This window comes from Ruditapes philippinarum, unplaced genomic scaffold (assembly GCF_026571515.1).
Source record: "Ruditapes philippinarum isolate M1 unplaced genomic scaffold, ASM2657151v2 ctg487_1_1_1_1, whole genome shotgun sequence".
NCBI lineage: Eukaryota > Metazoa > Mollusca > Bivalvia > Venerida > Veneridae > Ruditapes > Ruditapes philippinarum.
In genome coordinates, this window is record NW_026866805.1 from 212,609 (window position 1) to 236,323 (window position 23,715).

Genomic DNA, 23,715 nt, shown 5'->3' on the forward strand with positions numbered 1-23,715 from the left:
AGACACAATATCAGTCCTGATAGAAATCTTCAACAACTCTATTACAACATGGTATGGTGACGAAACATTTAGTGCAGCACTGCATTTTTTAACATTTTTTACCATACATGACGGCGCAGTTACAGCCCTTATGTTATTTTCATCATCAATAATTTTACATTTTCCGCTAATTTTCAACAGATATTGATATTAAAACAAATATATATAAGGTGATTAAAGTATACAAAATGTCGTAGTCAGCTAAACTGCCAGAACATAATATCAATTCGACCATTATTATGTCGGGAAAACGTCATAATATTCTTATGGGAGACGATTGGTCACACAGGGACGTCAATAGAGATAACTTGAGACAGAACGGAACTTCATGGGAGACAACTACAATATTTCAATCTCCTACGCAGTGATCTCCCCTTATCAGTGCAAATCTGCCAAGGGAGGTAATCATTGTGAGAACTTAACACCAAGGAAGGTAACTCTAGTAACAGAAAACGTCAAATATTGTAACTGAGATAGCAAGGGAGATAAATGGCCTCATTTTGAGGTCTAAATGAAACGTCAAGAGAGGTGATTGGAGTGACAGGCGAGGATGGGTATGGGGATAAGAAATGCATACTGTGTATAACTATTAAATTGAAAACATATCTCAATTGCCGTTAAAAGCAGCAACTTTACGTGCTACATATTTACAAGCTCTAAAATCAACATGATAAAAATGTTTTTAGCGTTATTCCTTTTTCCAGCGTTCTTGTAGAATTACTACGGTATTTCAACAGTTAATATGTTTCTAGTCAATTAGATTTCTTTAAACTTTCATAGGTAGATTGTGCATGAAATGTAGCAAAAATACCCCCTGTTTTCATGTTAATAATAATCGTTTAAACTTTTCAAACCTTTGAAAATGTTGAAAGGTAAACATTGATTAAGCATGTTATATATACCCCCATGCTAAGCCCACGAAGCATTTTGGGAAATTATGAATTTGTGCAAAAATAAACTTTTTTTGGAAAATTATAGATTTGTGCAATAATAAACTACGTTGCAGTAATTGTAATCAGTACTCAAAATACTGATGAAAATCTAAGTGGCTTGACCATATATTATAGCCACAGAATTATACTCGGTGATTATTTAGCCGATGGCGCATGGGAGAAATATGCAACAGACTATAATATTTATAAATATTGATAATCAACAAGATATTCCGAATGTATCACATCGGAACACCACGACTATTATTCATAAAGGTCCTTAGAATGTCCGTAAAGTTGCGACTGGTTTGCCGAATATTGTCAATCGACTGTTTATGCTCCTATGTCGTAAACAAACGTTTTTCACGACAAAAATATCCGTTAAATTAATGCCAGCGTGAGTTGGGAATAAATAAAGATGTTTCATCTAAAGAGGCGCAGAGATAGTGGTATTAATACTTGTAATATATGTTACTGTAGAGTACCGGATTCCGCTGTAAATAAGCACTATTTTGCAGGCCAGTTATAGCATACGCCCCTTAATGATATGATTAAATAGCGAAGTGACAGAATCGCGTGGCAAATATACCTGAATAGACTGTAATTTGTACCAATATACAGAAATACACTGTAATTTGTTACTATTCGGGACACCTCGCCGTAATCATCCCGGAAATAAGGAGGACTGAAAGTAGTTCTACCACGAGACTCCGATGTAAACAAGGTGACTAGACCGTGTAATCTTTGTACGATAAGTTACATAGGTATTTATTTACTGAACATGCTGAAGAAAATAAACTGCATTTAGATAATATTAAGATTGATTAGATGATGACAACGATAAGATTCAAAATTATTTATACCCTTACCGAATTAAGATGGAAAGACCCGTACCTGTCAATGGGAGAGCTTCAAACAAGATAATTTAAGACGAAGTGTACTAACTGTAGGCCGTGTGTTGGTAAACAAGTCAAAGTCATGTCAAAGAGTGAAGGCATATTAATAGCACGTGCCAAGGGAGAGCATACAGGTTATTAAATATAAACCAACCGACACAGTTTATCCATTGAAGCATATAGCTCGACAATGTGGTTAATTTTTGGTTACCTCTCTGCCAGGATAAATAAACCAAACACACACTTGGCGAATCCTCAGTACCGGTAGTAAAGCGCTGGACTAGTATTACAGTTAGGGACCTAATCAAACGAGGTCTCGTGTATCGGTTTCTTATACCGCGCATGTATAAGAACCAGGGCTGCCCCTGCAACAAACCTACTGCTACATCCGTGCACTGCCTTAGAGACCTTAAACAACCGGCCTCTGAGGGTGAGAGGCATTGCACCTCAGAGGGTGAGAGGCGTTGCACCTCGTAGGGTAGGAGGCGTTGCACCTCGTAGGGTGGTAGGCGTTGCACCTCGGAGGGTGGGAGGCGTTGCACCTCGTAGGGTGGGAGGCGTCGTAAGGTATAAGTAACCAAAATGCGACAGTAAATAAATGAAAAGAAAAGAAAATCATGCATCAATAAAACTGACAGGCAGTGGTACAGTAGCATATTTTGAAAACAGTATCACCTTTAAGCAAAATGTCAGTTTGTCACCTTGAAACATTTATTACCGTGGCGATTTGCATAGTATGTTTGAAAAGATTCAATCAAACTTTAAAGGAAGTAAGTATGCTCATTAGAAAAAATAATTTTGACTTTCAAAAATAATTTGTTTTGCTTATATGTGTCAAACACGCGATCTAAAGTAACTTTACAATAATATATACATATTTCAATGTACGGAGTGTTGAAACATGTATATCAAATTAAGTTTGGTGTTTGAATTTTACACCAATACTTGCCTACAGATAAATTTTATCAATTTAATTTAAATAAACTCCTCCCTTCCCGAGGGGGTTGTCACTATAACACTAGGCCACGCATAGTTTTCCGGTTAGTTACTAAGTCCGGTTTCTTATTAGGTAAATTAAAAGATGTGAAACAAAGATTTTCCTCAAAGATTTTCTTTAAAGACCCATAATGCCCAAGAAATGCTGTTATTTTTATTTCTCAAAAACTTTTTATTGATGGTGTCAAAAATATACTCATTAGCTAATTACAAATAAGCTAATTACAAGAACCAGATTTTGTTCTGTTTCTTTTTTTTAATAATAGTAATTTAGTATTTTGTATGGAAGTCAAAATACTACTTTGTTTACATTTTGCTACTTTTATGACTTTTTCACATTCAGTGCTACGTTCTTCAGGTAATAAGCATTTTTAATGATTTAAACCATTATTTAATCTTTATAAAACACATGTTTGCCTTTTCCAATAAAGGAAGAATTAATTTATTTCTGACATCACGTTCCAGTCAGCTGTAACCCCCGGTCCCAGAGACAATCAAACCTCTTCTGTTAAAGTCGCCACTATGAGTTGAATAAAGGGCCGTTATACAAAACCACGGGACAGACGCAACACGTAGTACATATTTTAAAATTTCCCCTAAAAATCGTGAATGGTATCGTCCAGATTGAAAGGTGAACGCGTTCATTTAAGATTTTTGGCGGGGTAAGGGTTTAATCTGGGAAGAAGAATAAACATATCTCTAATAAACGTATCTGTGAGATAAAAAATAATGCCAAATCTTATTGCTGATTACCAACAGGAATTTTATTTTAAAGGTCATAATAGCAATATAGAACTTTTTTACAAACACAGAAAACACGAAACTCTCGTGGGAGTATGGCGGAAAGAAATTTCACGTGTTCTCAGAAAATAAAAACCCGAGGAATTCTTGCAGACTGTAGAAACAGCGGGCTATTCTGATGTTCTGTTGATACACCTATTTCACTCATAGTTTATGTCTCTCTTAAGAAACAGCTTCGTTTTTTTTCATCTTTTTTTGTTGCTAGAATCTGAGCGATGGCGGCTTTGTATGGCGGCTGATTCTGGCCATGTATAAGTTTCGTGAGACGTGGTAAAAATTTGAACGACAACTTTACTGTTTGCCGTGCTTTTCTGCGTCCGCTATATGACATAAAAACTGTTATTAATGGCACATAAAGGTCGCCATACTTTTCTAGACGAGTCGGCATTTTTTTCCAAATAGGTTGCACAACTGTATTGTTTAGTTGTTTTGAATGTTTAAGTAAAATTAATAGCCGGCATAAAACCAAATATATATTTACATGTATATAAAATAAAAAATATCATAAAAGCATACCAATACACGTCTGAAAACATACAAATACTAGTATACCACACAATCATATCAAAACATATAAATCATATAAGCATACCAATTACTTATAGCAAAAACATATAATATTTTCAAAAAAAATATTATCAAGTAAGCATAAAAGTCATTATATCATTGCAAATCATATCCGCAAAATCATATCACATATTCATATCGCATCATATAACATTAATATATCTATTCATATCACAAAGAACTCATCTTTATGATATAATTATCATATCTCATCAGATAATACCGTATGAAATGCATGTGAAACAATAGCTCAGTATAGAGATATGTTCTTTCAGAGTTTTAAATATCATAGTCGTGTTTAATGTTTTGGTTTTTGTTGACTTTTTTATTATAATTATTTTTCTTATTAATTTAATTCTTTAATAAATTTACTTTTTTATTTTTTTTATTCATTTTTATTTCCTTATTTATTTATTTATTTTATCTAATATATTAAATTCATTTATAAATTTATTTCACTTAATACATTTATTTTATCTAATATATCTAATTAATTAATTAATTTATATAATTTATTTTATTTATTTTTTCCGGGGGAGGGAGCGGTTAAATGGTCTGTTCCTTTTGCTTGCTTTTCCTTACAATACTATATTCAAATAACAAACTGTACCATAATTCAAACTGAAACAGCTGCTTAATCTATTAATAACTGCTTAATTATGTAAATATTTTAATAGATCTACAGTACCGACCTGCCTTCTTGCGGATAGAATAATAAAACACATTATATTTTATGTATTGCACATTTCTTATTCACAACAGAACAAACCCGACATGACTCAGTCAAAAGTAACTGATTTAATAACTTACAAGAACTTGTTTCAAAACAGAGTGTCTATAATCAAATATTTTGGGTAAAAAACTGCAAGTGGCTAGCCTTTGCCACCAGTATAGAGCCAGGCCAGCCTGCACATCCATTCATTCAGTCTGACCTGCTTCAAATCACTTGATATACCAAAAACTGTTAATGATCAGTCCCAAAAATGGAAGTTGGACCCGTCCAATTAAAAAGATTCAACAGGTTTTATATGTTAGTTAATATTACTTTATTTATATCTGCCGACATTTCGGTAACCAAATGGAGCATTTCTTACATAGTTATCAACAAAACCAACAAGAACAAGAATCCGGACTCATACTGCTTTAACCTTTAGCCTGTTGGCGGCAAAAGAATCTACCCATTTAACCAGTGTAGACGACCGAAGCGACTAAGTTCAGTCGGTGCACCATGGCCAGCAGTCAGTTTAAAACATTCACTAAAGCGGGGGAATGTTTTGTCCACATTGGAAGATAAGCAAGTTCATTTAAGAAATTCATTAGGTTAATATATTTTCACAGGGAAAAAAACGCTTAGTTTTACTAACGAACGGAAACTCCAACATAAGGTCAAAATTATTTATTGCGTCGTTTGAAGCAGACAATTAAAATTTGAGAAATATTATCGTTATCGGTTTCTTTTTTCCAAACCGTGTTCAAACAATTCAATTCGTCTGAGTAATTTTCCTTCCTTGTTGAAATTACCTGTTACAGACGAAAATAAATTTAACTTCAATGACGCAATTATTGTAGATGTATTGTCAATTAAGTACGGTTTTCTAAAATTAACTAGCTAAAATTACCGACCAATAAAAAATGGTATTCACCAATATGCCATTTAAGTTTTATTGAGTTTGCTTTTGCTGCTGGTGGTGGTTTCAGTCCGGATCACGACAGTAAGTCACGTTGAACTCACAAGAGCACAGTTCCACCACCGCATCGTTCCTGGGCAGGCCCGCTGTCGAGCAGTTTACCATTACTAGTGGCCTTCACTTTCGCAAGGAACTGAAACTTCTGTACATGCCAGAGCAGAGGTATAGTGCGAATGACCTTAGGAAGGATTTCATGATCAGTCGCAACGAAAGTGACCTGCGCCGTCCGAGAATCGAACCCGGGTCGCCCGATTCCAACGCTCTACTACTATTGAGCTTACCAGGACGGCTTTTGCTGATGAACATGAAAGCTTTTATTGCAAATTCACAATCGGAACATCTCGGTTATTATTAATAATATCCGAAGACAGACGAAAAGGGCCGAAAAGTTTCGATTACATAATTTCATTCAGTAAACGAATAAAATTGATCATGTTTGCAAATGATATCGGCTAAAATGTACTAAACATATAATTATAGCCTAAAGCTGCATGCCTCCAGATGAGTCAAAGAATTTCAAGAAAAAAACATTGAAAAAAATGAATAAGGATTTTAGACAAAGTAAAATTATTCACAATTCAAGTAATAATTTAAATCTTACAGGAAATGAATGACTGATTTGGCAGTATGTGTCGCGTGACTAACGCATGTAGGGCTATTTTTTATATTTTGACCTTTATTTGGTAATTAGCTTGGATTACACGTGCTGTACGGAAAGCACAAATTCCCTTCTTTGTTCACTTGACAGTATTTTTTTAATACATTTTTAAAAAAAATCATTAAAATAAACAAGAATCTAGAGGTTCTTCATTGTTGGCTTGCAGCCACGGCTGCAAGCCATTTCATTTGGAAAACCTGTTCCGGTTAGGTGGTTTTCTGCTTACATTTATAAGTGCATGATTGAACGGGAAACCAGCTGAAATCGTGCCAATCGCAACTTTTCGGCCTTTTCCGTCACTCTTCGGATTAATGATAATAGCCGATGTACTTCCGATTGCAATCGTGACAATTCGGGCGATTCCGTCATACTGCGGAATCAGACGAAGTAATATTACGGAAATCTAAGCTATTTTAGTTACTTCGGTAATCCCAGTTTGTTTATATAAATAGGATTCGTATTTTTACTTGATTTATTGATTTAAACCGTAATAAATTATAAACGAAATTGTTCCGTTTCAATTCTTTTTCAAGACGCAAAAGTTAGTTTCTTTTATAAGTGTTTTTTTGTCTGTATTAGTTTTACACAATAGAGGATGTTGACTGCAGTAGTATTCCGTCTTCAAAGGGTGGTCCAAATCACACAGTGCATGATCGAGTTATATTTAGATCTACTGAACTTGGTGAGGTAATCTAAAAATAGCCCATGCATATCATTAACCTTACCACGTGATGATTTATAGATAGCGCATCGTATCTGGGAACATGCTTATTAATTAAATGAAATGTGCACACTTGTTTCCTTTCAGTATGATAGATCTTCACGTTAGTATTTTTACGATTGATTATTTTCTTTATTAGTTTTATACAATAGAGAATAGATTTCAAATCGTTTTGACAAAAATATTCGTTTTTACAAAAATAAAAACAAATAAATATGTTGGGATGAAGGCACAACTGTGCAAGCCTTTCCTTTTAAAAGGAAACTTTATGTTAGTCTTGTTTTATGCTGAGGCAAAGCGGGAAGCCAGAGAAGAAAGTTCTTTATAAAAATAGATGGAAATGAAACGAAAGGACGAAATGGAAACGAAATGACGAAATGAAATATCTTTTTTTTAAACGGAAGTATAAACTCACATGAAAACACAAACAACAACTTTTAAATGACTTATAAAAAACTAAAAGCCAAGCGATAACTACATACTCGTACGTATGTAAATGTATATTGTACATAACTAAACCACTATTCGTTCAGCGATATTTTATCAGCATTTTTGCTACATGATGAGATAGTCAAATGATGGGCGTGCCCCAGGTTAACAGAGTGTAAATATGATTATCAGACAGATAAAAAAAATGTATTTTTTCCTCGGAGTAAAATTGATTTACTCTTATCAATTGACTGTTTTTATATGTAACAAAAAATACGTTATGGTTTTGTAAGACTGTTTAATTTAGAAAATGTATTACTCACTAGGAACCTGTTGTATACATGTACATTATGATATGTAATTCTTTCAAATGACCAGATATTTTTCCAGACGCTTGAACAAATTGGCGTCTGCTAAAAAGGTTGTCTATTAATTCATTTATTATTCTCACTTTGGAGGAGTAGAGGTGTGGGACATTTTTTTCTCAAAATAAGAAAAGAAAGATGTTGTATAGCCAGACACTGATGTCGCTCTTCGTCAGGGAGGTTAATTATCGTAAAATTAAAACCAAAAACTTAAAAAAAATCATATATTATTTTCATTTTAACGAACGTGAAAATCATAAGCAAACATAGGTTTAGTTTTCACTCAAACCTACACTGTAAAGACCATATGGGGACTGCTCAGGCTTTCATGATGGTTGGTGATCTAAGATACCCTTTGACGTTTAGTAATTATTTCGCACAGGTGTGGCCATCGCACAAGTATTGATTCGTCTCACAATAACCAGCAAATATTGGTACGTGTATTTTTGTCTATATCAAGCAGATCTAAGGGTTGTTGGCAGCATGGGTTCAAACCCTGTTAGGGGCAAGCCATTGTTTCCTTGAGCAAGAAACTTTAAATTTTTGCTTAGTACCGGTTGGTTCTAGGTGTTTCAATCAGCTTTAGTTTCCATTACTAAAACGTATAAACTAATGTGTCCTTCATGTACATAGAGCACCATGAACTTTTTTCAAATATCGTAGCATGTAGCACGAGAAGTGATTAAAAGAAAGACGATGGGCTTTAAAATATATTGATCACTTAGTGTGTATGAGTAGAATTTGTTAACAATCAGTTTATCTTTAAGACAAGTAGATTCGACATAAATCGTCATGTTTTGCACTGGACTCTTGTTTTATTTGGATAAGTTTATCCATAAAATGTGAAGCAAAGTATATAATATAAAATGTGATCCCATGTTATTCACATATACGTCGCGATGGGACTTTAAGCTAAAAATCGTGACGTAATACTCCTAATATGTACATGTACATTACTCATCGATAAATGATTTCATAATTTGAGACGCATGTAAAAATGATTAAAACTTTATCTATGATAAACAATGTACAAATCAATATCAAATTTATATACATACAGACTTACTATTGTCAGTTTATTTTTCCCATAAAAGATCTAAAAGACATATACAGATATAAAAGAGTAACGTATCTAAAGGTATATCTTATAGTCCTATTGTAACTCTCTTATACACCATTACCCTGTGGTCTATATACGAACAGGTTGTATTTGTCTATCAGGTGTGTTTGAACTTTAGGCGTGCCCTTCAAAGTGAGCAGGTCCTGAATCAATATTTTATAATAAAACCCCAGTATCAAAATTAATTCTCAGATAGCATTATCAGAGGTTTATACTAAACAAAGATCAATCATACCCGTTAAAAGGAAAAACAAAAGGGTATGTAAATTTGATTAAATACATTTAAGGACTATAAAAACGGGTCATAAGCCAGAAGTTTGCGATTGGGCACATTTTTCGGATTAACAATACCAAAATGTATTGGGAAAGGTGTTAAAATATAGAACTCGATACATTTTTCTGAAAATGAGCAGTGATAATTTTATTATTACAATTCTATCCCTAAACTGTGAAAATCACTATTTCTTAAATGTTAAAATTTAGTGTCATTACTCCGCTAAATGCCTTAAATCGACTTCTCTTTTAAATCTTACAACATTGATCATTTTAGGGAATTTTCACAATTAAGTACTGACGTAGACCATGATCAGACAGCACAGAGAACATTGAGTAATGTTGGTCTGCACTGGTCGGATGGAAAGAATATTTTGTGGCAGGTCTGCACTGGTCGGATGGAAAGAATATTTTGTGGCAGGTCTGCACTGGTCGGATGGATAGAAATATTTTGTCGCAGGTCTGCACTGGTCGGATGGAAAGAATATTTTGTCGCAGGTCTGCACTGGTCGGATGGAAAGAATATTTTGTGGCAGGTCTGCACTGGTCGGATGGAAAGAATATTTTGTGGCAGTCTGCACTGGTCTGATGGATAGAATATTTTGTCGCAGGTCTGCACTGGTCGGATGGAAAGAATATTTTGTGGCAGGTCTGCACTGGTCGGATGGAAAGAATATTTTGTGGCAGGTCTGCATTGGTCGGATGGATAGAATATTTTTGTCGCAGGTCTGCACTGGTCGCATGGAAAGAATAGTTTGTCGCAGGTCTACACTGGTCGAATAGATAAAATATTTAGTCGCAGGTCTGCACTGGTCGCATAGATAGAATATTTTGTCAAAGGTCTACACTGGTCGCTTGGATAGAATATTTTGTCGCAGGTCTACACTGGTCGCATGTTTAGAATATTTTGTCGCAGGTCTACACTGGTCGCATGGATAAAATATGTATGTCGCAGGTCTGCACTGGTCGCATGGATAGAATATTTTGTCACAGGTCTACACTGGTCGCTTGGATAGAATATTTGTCGAAAATCTACACTGGTCGAATAGATAGACTGGTCGCATAGATAAAAAATTTTGTCGCAGGTCTACACTGGTCGCTTGGATAAAATATTTTGTCGCAGGTCTACACTGGTCATGGATAGAAAATTTTGTCGCAAACAGGTTAAGGGTTAGTTCTATCAATTCAAACTAGCGTTTAAACGTGCTCTACTCGAGTATATAAAGACGGTCGTGTGATAAAAATAAAGATTTGAACATTTTTATTTTTTTTAGTGATAGTGCATGAAGATACAATGACGCCAAATGACTGGTTATCTAATAATATCTTTTGCTTACCTCCCCCTCCCACTTTTACGTTAAATCTTACAGCAGGAACTCATTATCCGGAGTTAGACGTAAAGGGACAAAATCTTGCGATCTTGTAAAACAACAATGCGTGTCAACCAGTAGTTTATTCAACTTTGTATTTCAAATATTCAGCGCTGAAGTTCCGTATTTAAACTGTCAAATTTACAATATAGTTTCTTACATTGAGTGGCATTGATTCGACGTTTGAATATTTTCGTATTTAAATCTATTTTAATATTCCAAATTAAAATGTTCTCAATATGTGAGTAATATAACAACTGTATACATAATTATATTTTCCAAAGTTCAAGCATTCCATTAAACAAGTTCTTGTAACTGGTATTAATGAAGAATGTTTCCTTGAATTAACTAGCATTGCTGTCAACTGAGAAAACCCGGTCGTGACCCGAGTAAGGCTTGAACCAACGGTACCGGGATTGAGTGGAAGACACATTTACCACTAGCCTGACTAGGCCACCGTTGTCTCCATACGGCATCCGTACATATAACATATTTACGTCTTGCTCAAGCGAGTTGAATGTTTATGTTTTGCAGTAACTTGGAATTTGACTGCACATTATTAAAATTTTAAATATAAACGCATTAATATAATTAATAAAATAATATCTATGTCAACCGACTAATAATGTCACACTAGTGGCTTATGGCGCTCAATGAATCAGGTGCAAAATACAAAACACTTAATAAACTATTTAGCTTACTGAGGAGAAAACAAAAGGAATCAATATGCAGTGGGCGGCACCGGTAAAAGTACTTACCGATTTCATATCCAGGAAACAACAACCGGAAGTGCATTCTTAAAAAATAAAAGCTTGCTTGCGTTCTTTTTTGTAATCGGAGTCATCAAAGTGCTTATTAAACAATGTGCATACATGCATGTTTCACGATAAACTTACTGTTAGGACAGTATTCTCATAAACGGCTTAGAAATGAGTTATTACGGAAAAGATGAATAACTAAATAATTTAGCCAGGAGGAAATATGTTCACATTAAATTATGATAAACATGTATTTGAATAACAAGATAAACAGCTATTTTCATTATGGTGTCTTATATGACATGTTAAACATGTAAATAAGTTGTGAGTAATAAAGTACGTGACGATGATGATGATGATGATGATAATTAGAAATAAAGAAATTATTATTTACTTGCTGCTGCTGTCTTTTTTGATGTTGTTTATGATAATAGTGGCGATACTGATGATGATGCATTGATGATTTATGATGATTAGAAATTAAGAAATGATGATTTACTTGCTGCTGTTGTTGTTTTTGCTGTTGTTGTTGTTGTTGTTGTTGATGATGATGGTGTTTGCGATACTTATGATGATGATGATGATGGTGATACTGATGATGATGATGATAATAATGATGATATTAATAATGATGATAACGATCAAAATAACGATGATGATGATGATGATAATGATCGCGATGATTTAAGAAATGATGTTTGAAATATTGTATCAACGTCTGCATTTTAGTAATAGTTTCTGCACTATTTTTTATCTCGGAATGTTAAAACAACAATATCATCATGCCGAATAAACTACAGATTATAGAACAAAGAAATCTTGTAGTTTTCTCATGCCTTTCTCGCGATCTCTTCACCTTTTTTCCACTTATATATTTAATATTGCAGAAAACTAAAAATACTAAAAATACAAAACAGACGTACGCTTATTCGTGCCTGTGTAGTTTATTCCTACATACGACTAAACCATCTAAACAATGAAGTGTTTTATACGATAGCTGTAAATACAACAAGATCAAAAAAATATTTTGGGCGTTACGCCGTAAATTCACATCAGTGAAACATAAATATTATTTGAGAACGCTGGGACCTGACCAAGTCTGTTTGGGAGGAGAATATTTCCATTACGTTTGGAAACGATTTTTCCAGTCGTTGTTTTCATAACTAAACAATTGTTTTAATTAACTTTTGGTAAAGTTTATTTTAAAACTATATATTTACGATCATACTTTCAAATAGCTAAATATTGTAGTTGGCGGCGTAAAGTTCTTTATAACGCATCTCCCAGTCTTACTTTCATATCAATGTTTGATTTTTTTATTGATTGATTGATTGATTGATTGATGTTCATTCATTCCTTTTTTCATTCATTCATTCATTCTTTAAATCATTTTATTTATCATTAATCTTTATATTTATGTATTTATTTAATTATTCATTTATTTATTCATTTATGTTTTTTTTTAATTAGAAACACATTAAAGATAATATGCTCATTAAATATATCAATGAACTATAAAAAGCACTTTATCAGGGGATTTTACGCAATTTTCGCGTTTCCTCTATAACGAAGATTATAACCGCTAAACTTCATAAAGTATCTTAATTAAGCAAAACTACACACGTGCGTGCGTTATTTTTACACGCCACGTACTGACATAAATAGCATATTATAGTAAACGTTTTCTACCGTTTATACGTGAATCAAACGTTAACTGTAAAACTGACCGCCCTCTTTAATAACAGTTGAAGGGCGGTGACACAAGTTGTAATAAAGAACGACCAGGTCATTACAGGATATGTTTAATACAAAGTAACTCTGTCTTAATAACGTGTAATTAGATTGTGTCTAATACAATGTCCGAAAATGCCTTGTACAATGATTTGAAAGGCACGTTTCCATTCGGAACACCAAGCCGATTAATTATCATGATATAACTCTGTATATATTACGGAGAGAGGTACAAAATAATAGTTACGTATAGGTTTTTGTTTTTTAAATTTTAATCCATTGCCCAAAATCATTTACATGAACTTTAAAAGAAGTTGGCACTTTTAATACTAAGCTTCTGGGACCTAAAAATATCCTTCTGAATAAGGATATACAGAAGCATACTGAGATGAATAAATATAACTGTATATAGAGGATATTGCATGAGTTTAAGTTCAATACTGAATTTATTGATCGAGTTGAATAAAATTGAATTGTGTGAGCCTCTGGCGAGAATAATATAAGTTTATTCAACGAGTTCAATAAATTTAGTAATGAACCTACACGAATATAATATTCTTTTTTAACACATGTCCAAAATTAAGACTATAGAATCATTTTTCATTGACGCACTGTAGTATAACGCTAACATTCAGCAAATGACGTCACGTCAAAATATACGCACGACCGTGCAATACTATTTTTACTGAGTCGCAAAAATGGCACGAGTAGTGGGTATGTGATAAAAAGTTATATATATAACATTTTCAAAATAAAGACTTTGTACACAGCAGTGACAGCACCCGATGGTTTTCCTAAAAGTTAAATACTACTGGTAATCATAAAGGTCAGTGGCCTCTAACTTTTAAATATGGACAATATTGTAATAGACCTCTTTTGTAGAATTTTACGATTATATTGTACTCATGTTACATAGAACCTTAATGTAAATATTAATGTATAAATCATTCTGCAAACTCCCCTTTTTAGTGGAAAACAACAACATCATCAACAGCAGCAACAACAACAACAACAACGATCAAATCCCTGTACCAGGTGACTATTTTTTTCTTAAATGCTTTATTATGTAACAAATTATTAGCATTTTTATTTATATTCCATCCATACGTAAACTTTAAAAAATCTTACTAATGTAAACCCACTGAGCATAACTTTGTTAAAGTTAAAGTCACGTGATCAATGGCGCGAAGTCGAAAATTTTCGGCGCTCTGTAAAAAATAAATATTTTTCAGAAATTGGAGCTTTAAAAATACATTTTTGTAACAAAATCAAATTTATCTGGATGTAGTTTGTTCATATTGCAAATTTGTGTTTTTGGATTGATAAATATATGGATATATATGGAAATATACTGTGCAAATCGTGAATTGTCAAAAGACAAAGGGCTTTAGGATTTCGTTATTTTGACTTGATAGTGTAGCCTTTCTAAGTAAATGGGTAAAGGTATAAGAAACAGAGAGACAAATAAGCAGGAGAAACAACATATGAAGGAAAACGGGGAAAAGAAACGCAAACATAAAAGCAGTTCAGACAGCAACAGCTCTATTACAAGTTCAAACAATGCGTACAAAAACCGAAGAAACGGAAGCTCTCCTAGTAATATCGATAAAAGGGCGGATTTAAGCGTAAGTGACTCTCTTAGACAAGCAAATTTTGTATTATTTGAAAACCCAGAATCAAATATGGACAATTCAGTGTTCGAACCTAGCCCGCATAAACCAAGAGACGGTCGGGTGTTCCAGTAGCTCAAATGTAAGTCAGTCTACATGTACACATTCATATTCTGGTGACGTAATAAAATATCTACAAAGAATTGAACAGAAAATTAGCTGTATGGATAGCCGCCTGGAAAAATTGGATACTTTAGAAATGAAAATAAATAACTTTCAAACAGAAATAAAAGAGATGAGAACTTACGTATATGATAGTATAAACTCTAATAAAGAATCATTATCCATTGTGTCCGAAAAAGTTGAATCACTTGAATTTGACCTTGAAAACAACCAAAACAAAAATAAACAGTTTGAGTGATGAACGGGTCAAAATGGAGGACAATCTATTATATATCCAATCACAATCTATGCGAAACAATTTGATCTTTACCAATATAACGGAATCCATCAATGAAAAACCCGAGGAAAGCTGAAAGATTGTTACGCAATTTTTTAGTAGAAAAGTGTCAAATCGCCCAGAGTATTGTAAACGAAATTAAATTTGAACGAGTTCATCGAATGGGTCAAGCTCGGCCGGGCGGTCCCAGAGATATTGTGGCTAAGTTTTTCTTTATTTAAAGATCGGGAGGAGGTCCGCAGGTCGAGATTCAAATTAAAGCAAACTGGCCATTTCATAAACGAACAGTACCCAAAGGAAATAGGCGATCGCCGCAGAAGGCTTGTACCAAAAATGAAAGCAGCCATCCGTGAAGGCAAGAGGGCATGGATCACCTATGATAAATTATATATAAACGGCAGACTTGTTCGTGATGATGATAGTGGACACTAGCAATCTGCGGAGGCTGGTGGGTAAAAATTTTATCCTGGAATATTAACGGTTTAACCCGTGCCAAACTCGAAGACCCGGACTTTACTGATAGGATTTATGACTTTGACATTATATTTTTATATTGAAAGCTGGACTAATGAATATTTCCTCTTTAAATATCCCAGGATATAAATGTTTCAATTTTTATAGGAAGTTCCAGCACCGTCGCGCGAAAAGATGCAGCGGAGGCACGGTTGTTTATATTAAAGACTCAATTTGTAAAGGTGTAAAATTAATACAGAACCATCATGACACTATTTTATGGTTTAAATTAGATAAACACTTTTTCAACTTTGATACTGATGTATTTATTGCAGGTGTATATATATGGGTCGAGAATTCCCCTGCATATAATGTTGTCAATGTAAATTTGTTTGATTTATTACAAAATGATATTAATATGTATCAATCATTGGGTAAACTGTTTTTGGCCGGAGACTGGAATGCACGAGTAGGCTCGAAGAAAGATTTTATAGAAAATGACCGTTATGTAGATTTCATAGATGACGTCGATTATTCACCAGATTTCTCTTGTCCACGTAATTATATTGATAATACAATTAATGCAATGGGTTTAAAACTTATCTCTGTGTTTGTTTGTTAATTTACGTTTCCCAATAATTGGGAAAATGACCAAACGGTTTTTTCAATCAAACATCTCGGGCAAGTCGTTTGATATTATTTTGAATGAAAAAAATTTTAAATGATTGATGATTTTACCTTTCACCCTTTTAAAGAATTGGGACCTTTGTGTTATTCAAAATATATTTCAAACCCGATATACTGATAAAATAATCATCAGGAAAAAGGGAAATGATGAAAAACCCTTTAACGAGGTATTATTGGCCAGTTAAATTTTTAAACGTTTATTTTTAAATTCTGACATTTCAAGCGTATGACTAAATGTTGTGTTCAGCCATATTTTTTAAATAAATAGGACCACTGTTTTGAAAAACGTGCTCGCGGGACCCCAAAGGGGCACAATAAAATTTTTTTAAAAAGGCGACTGGTTCGATCATGACTGTCATAATGCTAAATATGTTTATTTAAATGCTGTAAATATGTATAAATATATCAAAAACGGAGGAAAATAGAATACATATGTTAAATAATAAGGCTGTTTATAAAGTTTGATAAAAAGAAAACGTAGACAGTATGAAGTAAATAAAATTACCCAATTACAAAATCTTAGACACTCAAAGCCAAGAGATTTTTGGAGATTATTCAATTGTAAATCAAAAGGTAATATCAGTGGCAATTTAACAAATAGGGATTTTTTCAACTATTTTTCGTCTCTTCAAAGTGAAATATCACAATTTGAAACTGAGGAAGCAGAGAATTTTTTAAATAATCATGATTTTGGCCAGGGGGATGTTTTGATGAACTAGATAGTACAATAACTGTAGAAGAATTATTGTCTGTTGTTAAAAAATTTGAAAAGGAATAAAGCTTTTGGGAATGATATGCTTTTAAACGAATACTTTTATATCATGTATCGATATATTGTCATCTCATTTAGTAGATCTTTTCAATATTATTTTAAATACTGGTCACTTTCCAGATAAATGGTCAGAGGGCATAATTATACCTATTTTTAAGAAAAACGATCCCTGTGATGCTCGTAATTATAGAGGGATTACATTAGTAAGTTGTTTATCAAAATTTTTACAGGTATTTTAAATAAACGAATTTCATGCTGGGCCGAAAATAACAGTAGATTGAGTGATGCGCAATTCGGATTTCGTCAAGGTCGGTCAACTACTGATGCAATTTTTGTTCTTAATGCTATCGTTCAAAAATCTTAAATGATAAAAATCGTCTTTATTGTTGCTTTATTGATTTAAAGCGTGCCTTTGACAGTGTATTTAAATGGTTTATTTTTAAAATTATATAAGCTAGGTATAGGTGGGCAAAGCTTTGCGAATTTTAAGAAGTATGTATTCACATGTTAAAACATGTGTTAAAGGCTTGTAACTCTTACTCAGACTTTTTTGCATGCGCTGTGGGCTTGAAACAAGGGGAGATAATGTCGCCTCTACTATTTTCTCTTTTTATAGAGGACCTAGAACTGTTCTTACAAGATAGTCCTTTGTGTGTGGTTTAACTCTTGACGATATTACTTTTATTCTTTTATTATTTGCTGACGATATGGTTTTACTTGGTAAAAGTCCTGTGGAATTACAGCATAGTCTTGATTTGCTAAATGAATATTGTGATAAGTGGGGGCTTGAAAGTCAACACTGATAAAACAAAAATTGTTGTATTCAGAAAGCGAGGCCCGTTAAATGCAAACGAAAAATGGACATACAAAGGTAGCTTAATAGAAACTGTAAATAACTTTAATTATCTAGGCACGGTTTTTAATTACACGGGCTCTTATACTTTAAATCAGACGACACTAGTAGGTAAAGGATTAAAAGCTTTGAATGTTTTAATACATAAAACAAAATATTATGCCGTTAAACCCTCTGTTATGTGCCAACTGTTTGATGCTTTTTTTGCTGCCACCTTGAATTACGGATGCGAAATATGGGGCTTTGGAAAATCGAAAGAAATAGAACGTGTTCATTTAAAATTTTGTAAACAATTATTAAATGTTAAAATGTCAACATGTACAAATAGTATTTATGGAGAGTTAGGTCGATTTCCAATGTATATAAATAGATATGTTTAGAATTATTAAATTTTGGTGCAAAACTGTTTTCGACGGAAAATATCTTGATCAGTAAACTATATGATTGTCTGCTTGAAATTAAGAATAATAAAAATAATTGGGTTTATAATGTTAAATCTCTTTTAGATGAATACGGATTTTCCTATGTATGGTACAATCCAGGTTTAGTTGACTTGAAAAAATTTCATATTTTTGTTTAAAGGAAGAGTAACTGATGTTTTTAAACAAAAATGGGAACGTAAGTTATCTACCAGTGAAGTATCGTATGGATATATTAAAAATAGTTTTGAATTTGAATCTTATATAGACATTTTACCTAAAAAGTTTAGAATTGCTACATCCAGACTGCGTTTATCATCACATAAACTGAGAATTGAAACAGGCCGATATGCGCCAAATAGAATAGACCGCAATCAAAGAAAATGCCTACTTTGTAACAAAAACGATATAGAAGATGAATATCATTTTGTAATCATTTGCCCGTTTTACGATGAATTAAGAAAGACTTTTATAAAATCTTATTATTACAGACATCCAAGTGTGTACAAATTTGTAGAATTGATGCAATCTAGGAATTTTAAAATAGTAAAGAATCTCGGTAAATTTTTGTATAAAGCTTTTTCTGTTAGAGCGAGTCAAATTGTTTAGTTTTTCATATCATTTATACCATCTACTAGTAAATGTTATTTGCATATTGAACTTTACTAAATCTAGGTTGTGTATAATTTTTGTATTCATAAACTGAATTGCAACTGTATTCACATACCCATCCTCCTTCTCCATGTGATAAATATTATTTTTTACCGTGGCGTGCGTGTGTGCGTGTGTGTGTGGTGTACTTGTGTGCGTGCGTGCGTGTGTGCGTGTGTATGTGTGTGTGTTTACTTTCTCCCACTATGTTATGCACTAATTTCAATGTTTCTATGTATGCCATTGTCATGTGATTGTAAATTTGTATCATATATTATTTGTTATAACGAAAAACTTGTAAAAGTTTAAGTTAATAAAGTATCTATCTATCTATCTATCTATCTTTGTTAAATAACAAAATATTCAAAATTACAGTTAATCAAACTTGGCGGAGGTTTTTGTTCGTTGTTTTTGTTCCCTATTATCATCAATATAAACAGCAAAAATAATTTCTAGCAAGTGTATTTAGTGAAAGATGAAATCGGAAACTGTATGCGGCATAAAAATAGAGGTAATTCGCGCAATTTGTTCATTATATTCATATTAAACTAAAATATGTATCGTCTTAATAAATCTTCACATTTAACATATCAAAATGTCACTTTTGCCACGAATTTATGCTAGTACATGTTCGCATAAAATCCGGCGACTAATTTAATTAGCATACTTAATAAGCATCTATAAGAAATTTAAATGAACGAAATATATAGTACAGTTTTTATACAATAAAACTCGCCTATATTAAATTATAAAGGACAGCCAAGATTCTTGACTATCAGGATTACCTTAATTGTGAATTTTGCAAGCCGCTTGTAAATGTATTAATTATCACCTTTTTCATGAGTTTGCTTTATTTATTTATTCATTTTATTATTGTATTCCATAAATTCTTAACAATAAAGATGAAATAAAAATTTCACTGATTAAATATGATTTTAAAAGAATATTTTTCACTTTAATGCAGTTGGCTTTTTTTTGGGCACGCACAGATCGAGTACTAGTATGGAAGTATTTGCGTTTACGTAAATTTGGTTGAATAAAACTTGAAATAATAAAACAATCTTTAGAAAAAGTTCAATGTTCAAGTTTGAAAATTGGAACGCTATCTTTTGTGGCGTGCTCTTACTATATATACAAAATGTACATACATGTACACTTATAATACAGTTCTTACAAAGTGTAAATTAAACTCGACGGCTGGCAAATTTATAGCTTGGCCTTGAAATTGAAATCCCATACTAACATTAACAGCTCCAGCGCTCTGAAAAGTCTACTGCACAAATACCCGAGCTCAGCCGAAATTATGTAATAAATTATTGTTCAAATCAAATGAATCGGAGATCGTCGACCTGCAGTTATAGACAATAAAACACCAGTTGCATGTTGTTTTTCATATCAGACGTTGGTATGACGTCATAGTATGTGTATGCCACCCTGGTAAATGAATTATGAGTGCTCGGAACAAAAATTGCTATCTACCTACTAAATTTACTATCACTGAATGCTGCGAACACTCAACAAAGCGCACGGTTTTCTCGCGTGCTCTACGGCGGTTGTAACATAGAATGCATTCCTTAGGAAAGAATTTGTCGATCTAAAAATGTACGTTATTCATCTACTAATGTCTGCATTTTCTCACCCTTGTTCTATTTCTTGTTTTCCAAAAAAACGCATAAAAAATACCATTCAAAGCAAGTTCAGTGTAGGGTCTTTTATATTCGGAAGACCCTGTTAAGAGCGAACAGTCACGTGACGTTTTTCACGTGGCACGAGCTGAGGAAGATGGAAAAAATAGAAGGAAAATTCTTAAAAGTTTGGTCGCTAAAAAGTCATTAATTCTACGTGTATGAAGTATGTTTTTACCATCTTATACTAAGTGTACTTTGACCTAACCTCAGCACATGCTGCAGGTTCCCGCACTCCCGGATTGTAATATTCCGCACCAAAATATAGCCTTACCATCATTGCAAAGGAATTGGTAAGGATTTTACCCTCGTCACCACAAGCCAAAAATTGGTGGTGACTTTACCCAGACAGAAACTGGTGGTGATTTTACCCGTGCCACAACAAGACAGAAATTGGTGGTGATATTACACCCCCACAAGTGGTTTTACCCACGCACCCACAAGACAGAAATCTTACAAAGGGTTTGCCCGTCGGGTATATAAATTCATGATTGGATCATTACATTAATTTTAATCTAAATCATTTACCTAAAATAGTTCGTCTGTTTTCTTGACTGGGTGGTTTTACAACTACACTTTAAATATTATATAATCTATTTCTTTAAAAAATTACTGAAATAAGCTAAGATGTTACAATCGACTGACTGGAACGTTGATTTCAGTATATTTAAATTTTAATAATTTACGACAAAAAAGCTGTTATCAATAACCATGAAGACGCGTGTGGGTGACAAAACTTGTTTGAAATGAATGCATTAATTAATGTAAGTATAAGAAAACGTCACATAAATTTTAGTTATTGGGCGTACAAGTCGTATTTCGGATATCTCAGAATGGCTATAACAAATAAGATGGTCCGCTTATCACGAATATGTCCGAACCTGTGTCTCGATGCGGTATTATGTAATTGTGAGTTATGTTAGGCATTCAAGAAGACAGCGACATTGTTACTTTGTAGAATTTATATAATTTGTAACAGAAAAACTGCTGCGGGTGAGAGATTGGGGTACTCAATCTGAATTTATATATACTTTAAATAGACTTGATACGGTATATTACAATTCCCCATATAAATAATAGATCTATAATATTATCTAAGATTGTTAATCGAATGTTTTCCCAAATAAAAACACCATTTCTTACTAGGAAATAGGTCCTTGAACATCAAAAAAAGAAATGTGAAGGACCTTATCAAATTGAGTATAACGAGTCGATAATAGAAAATGAGCAAAAAGGACAAGTTCTGTGTTAATGTAAATAAATGTGCATACAGGATTTCCGGTGTTTGGTAATTATCGAAAGGTTCATGATACTTACGTAAAAACTTGAATATGTATAATTGAAGAATGGAAAAGGAACTGGAAGCTGCATCAGATCTGTGCCACCATCGTCCTCAAACCGTGTCTTATTATCCCCACCGGTGATGTTGAACGGGTAGAAGTCTTCTAGGGGGATGGCTGTACAGTTTTTAGCTATTCCAAGACAAAACACTACCAACAAAGCAATAAATGAAACCTTATTTCGTCGTGGAGCCCCGGCATTTGAAAACATTATATCCCGGACATTTGTTAGTCCAATCATTGGTGTCACATGATTTAAGCACGCTGTCACCCTTTAGTCCGGCACCAAACATAGCGTTGACAGGGTCCTTGGCTCTCCCAATGGCACAAATAAACGGCCCCTGTGCATTTAGGTCGGATGTTCGAATCGGGGTGATGTTTTATTCCTAATCACTTAAATTTATACAAGTCTATATATATATGCACATGTCACGAATATGTTAAAATTCCAAAATAAACTCCTATTACAATAGATCTACTATGTTGTTTTTTTAATTCCTTCTGAACGTTCGGAAAATGTTTTTCTTGTAAATAAACACTTAACCACATTCAAAACTTGACAAGAACATATCTTTAACTATGAAATAATCAATTCCTAAACAATTCATTATTCATTTTTTGTTGTTAAAAATACCCTATTATAACTAACCGATTTTTATAAATGATATGTTTTAAACGGTCGACTTTTGATCAAATTAGTCAACACGTCATACATTACAATACACATAGTTTCTTGGTTTAATGTAAAACCATGCGCTTTGTATTTTAACTTATTAAATAAAGTTTTCGATCGTTATTTATAGATCTACGTGATCTGATCAGTTCAAAAAATAAAACCCATTCCAATGTTTGTAAAAACAGCACCGATTTGTTCACAACTGATACTTACGAAATATGCCTGTCTAAATGATGTACGAGTCGACTCGGTCCTTTCTTATGAACAGACTTACTATTCACACATTTCACTCAAAATAACTTCACTATTCCTTTGTTTTAAATCCAAGAAAAATATTATCCAACCGTCACGTTGATATAGTACGATTCTCAAATAATCCGAACACCATCCAGTTTCATTAAATACATTAAATTTTTAACAATACATTCATGGTGCATTCCTCGCCTCGTTTAGCATTATATACATCGGATAGTCTATATCAAACTATACGTTACATGCGTGAATGTAGGTCATCTGTCATCACACCCCTGAACATTGTACGTCAAAATCAATAAAAGTTGACGCTGGCGGGCCAATGTAGTTACATAGTGACAGGTCGTCTACCCGAGGTAATAGGTTTACCATTCAATTCGAAAGAAATAAGGAAAACAAACAATTTGCAATATATACCTTTTTAGAATAACAATATAGATATCTCAAACAATGTCGTTGCTATATGTTATATCTAAATGTGTAACACAATGTGAACATTTTATATGACCACAT

The 23,715-nt window shown here is 33.2% G+C and overlaps 1 protein-coding gene across 1 annotated transcript in view; it reads right to left on the reverse strand.

Annotated features, from left to right (window-relative positions):
• LOC132733773 (sushi domain-containing protein 2-like) overlaps positions 1-23,398 on the reverse strand; it is a 59,597-nt gene extending 36,199 nt beyond the window's left edge. Inside the window, exon 1 of the mRNA XM_060720455.1 lies at positions 22,252-23,398. Coding sequence (XP_060576438.1) covers positions 22,252-22,515 — 264 coding nt within the window. The 5' untranslated portion in view covers positions 22,516-23,398. The remainder of the gene's footprint in view (positions 1-22,251) is intronic.
• Between the last annotated feature and the right edge of the window lie 317 nt (positions 23,399-23,715).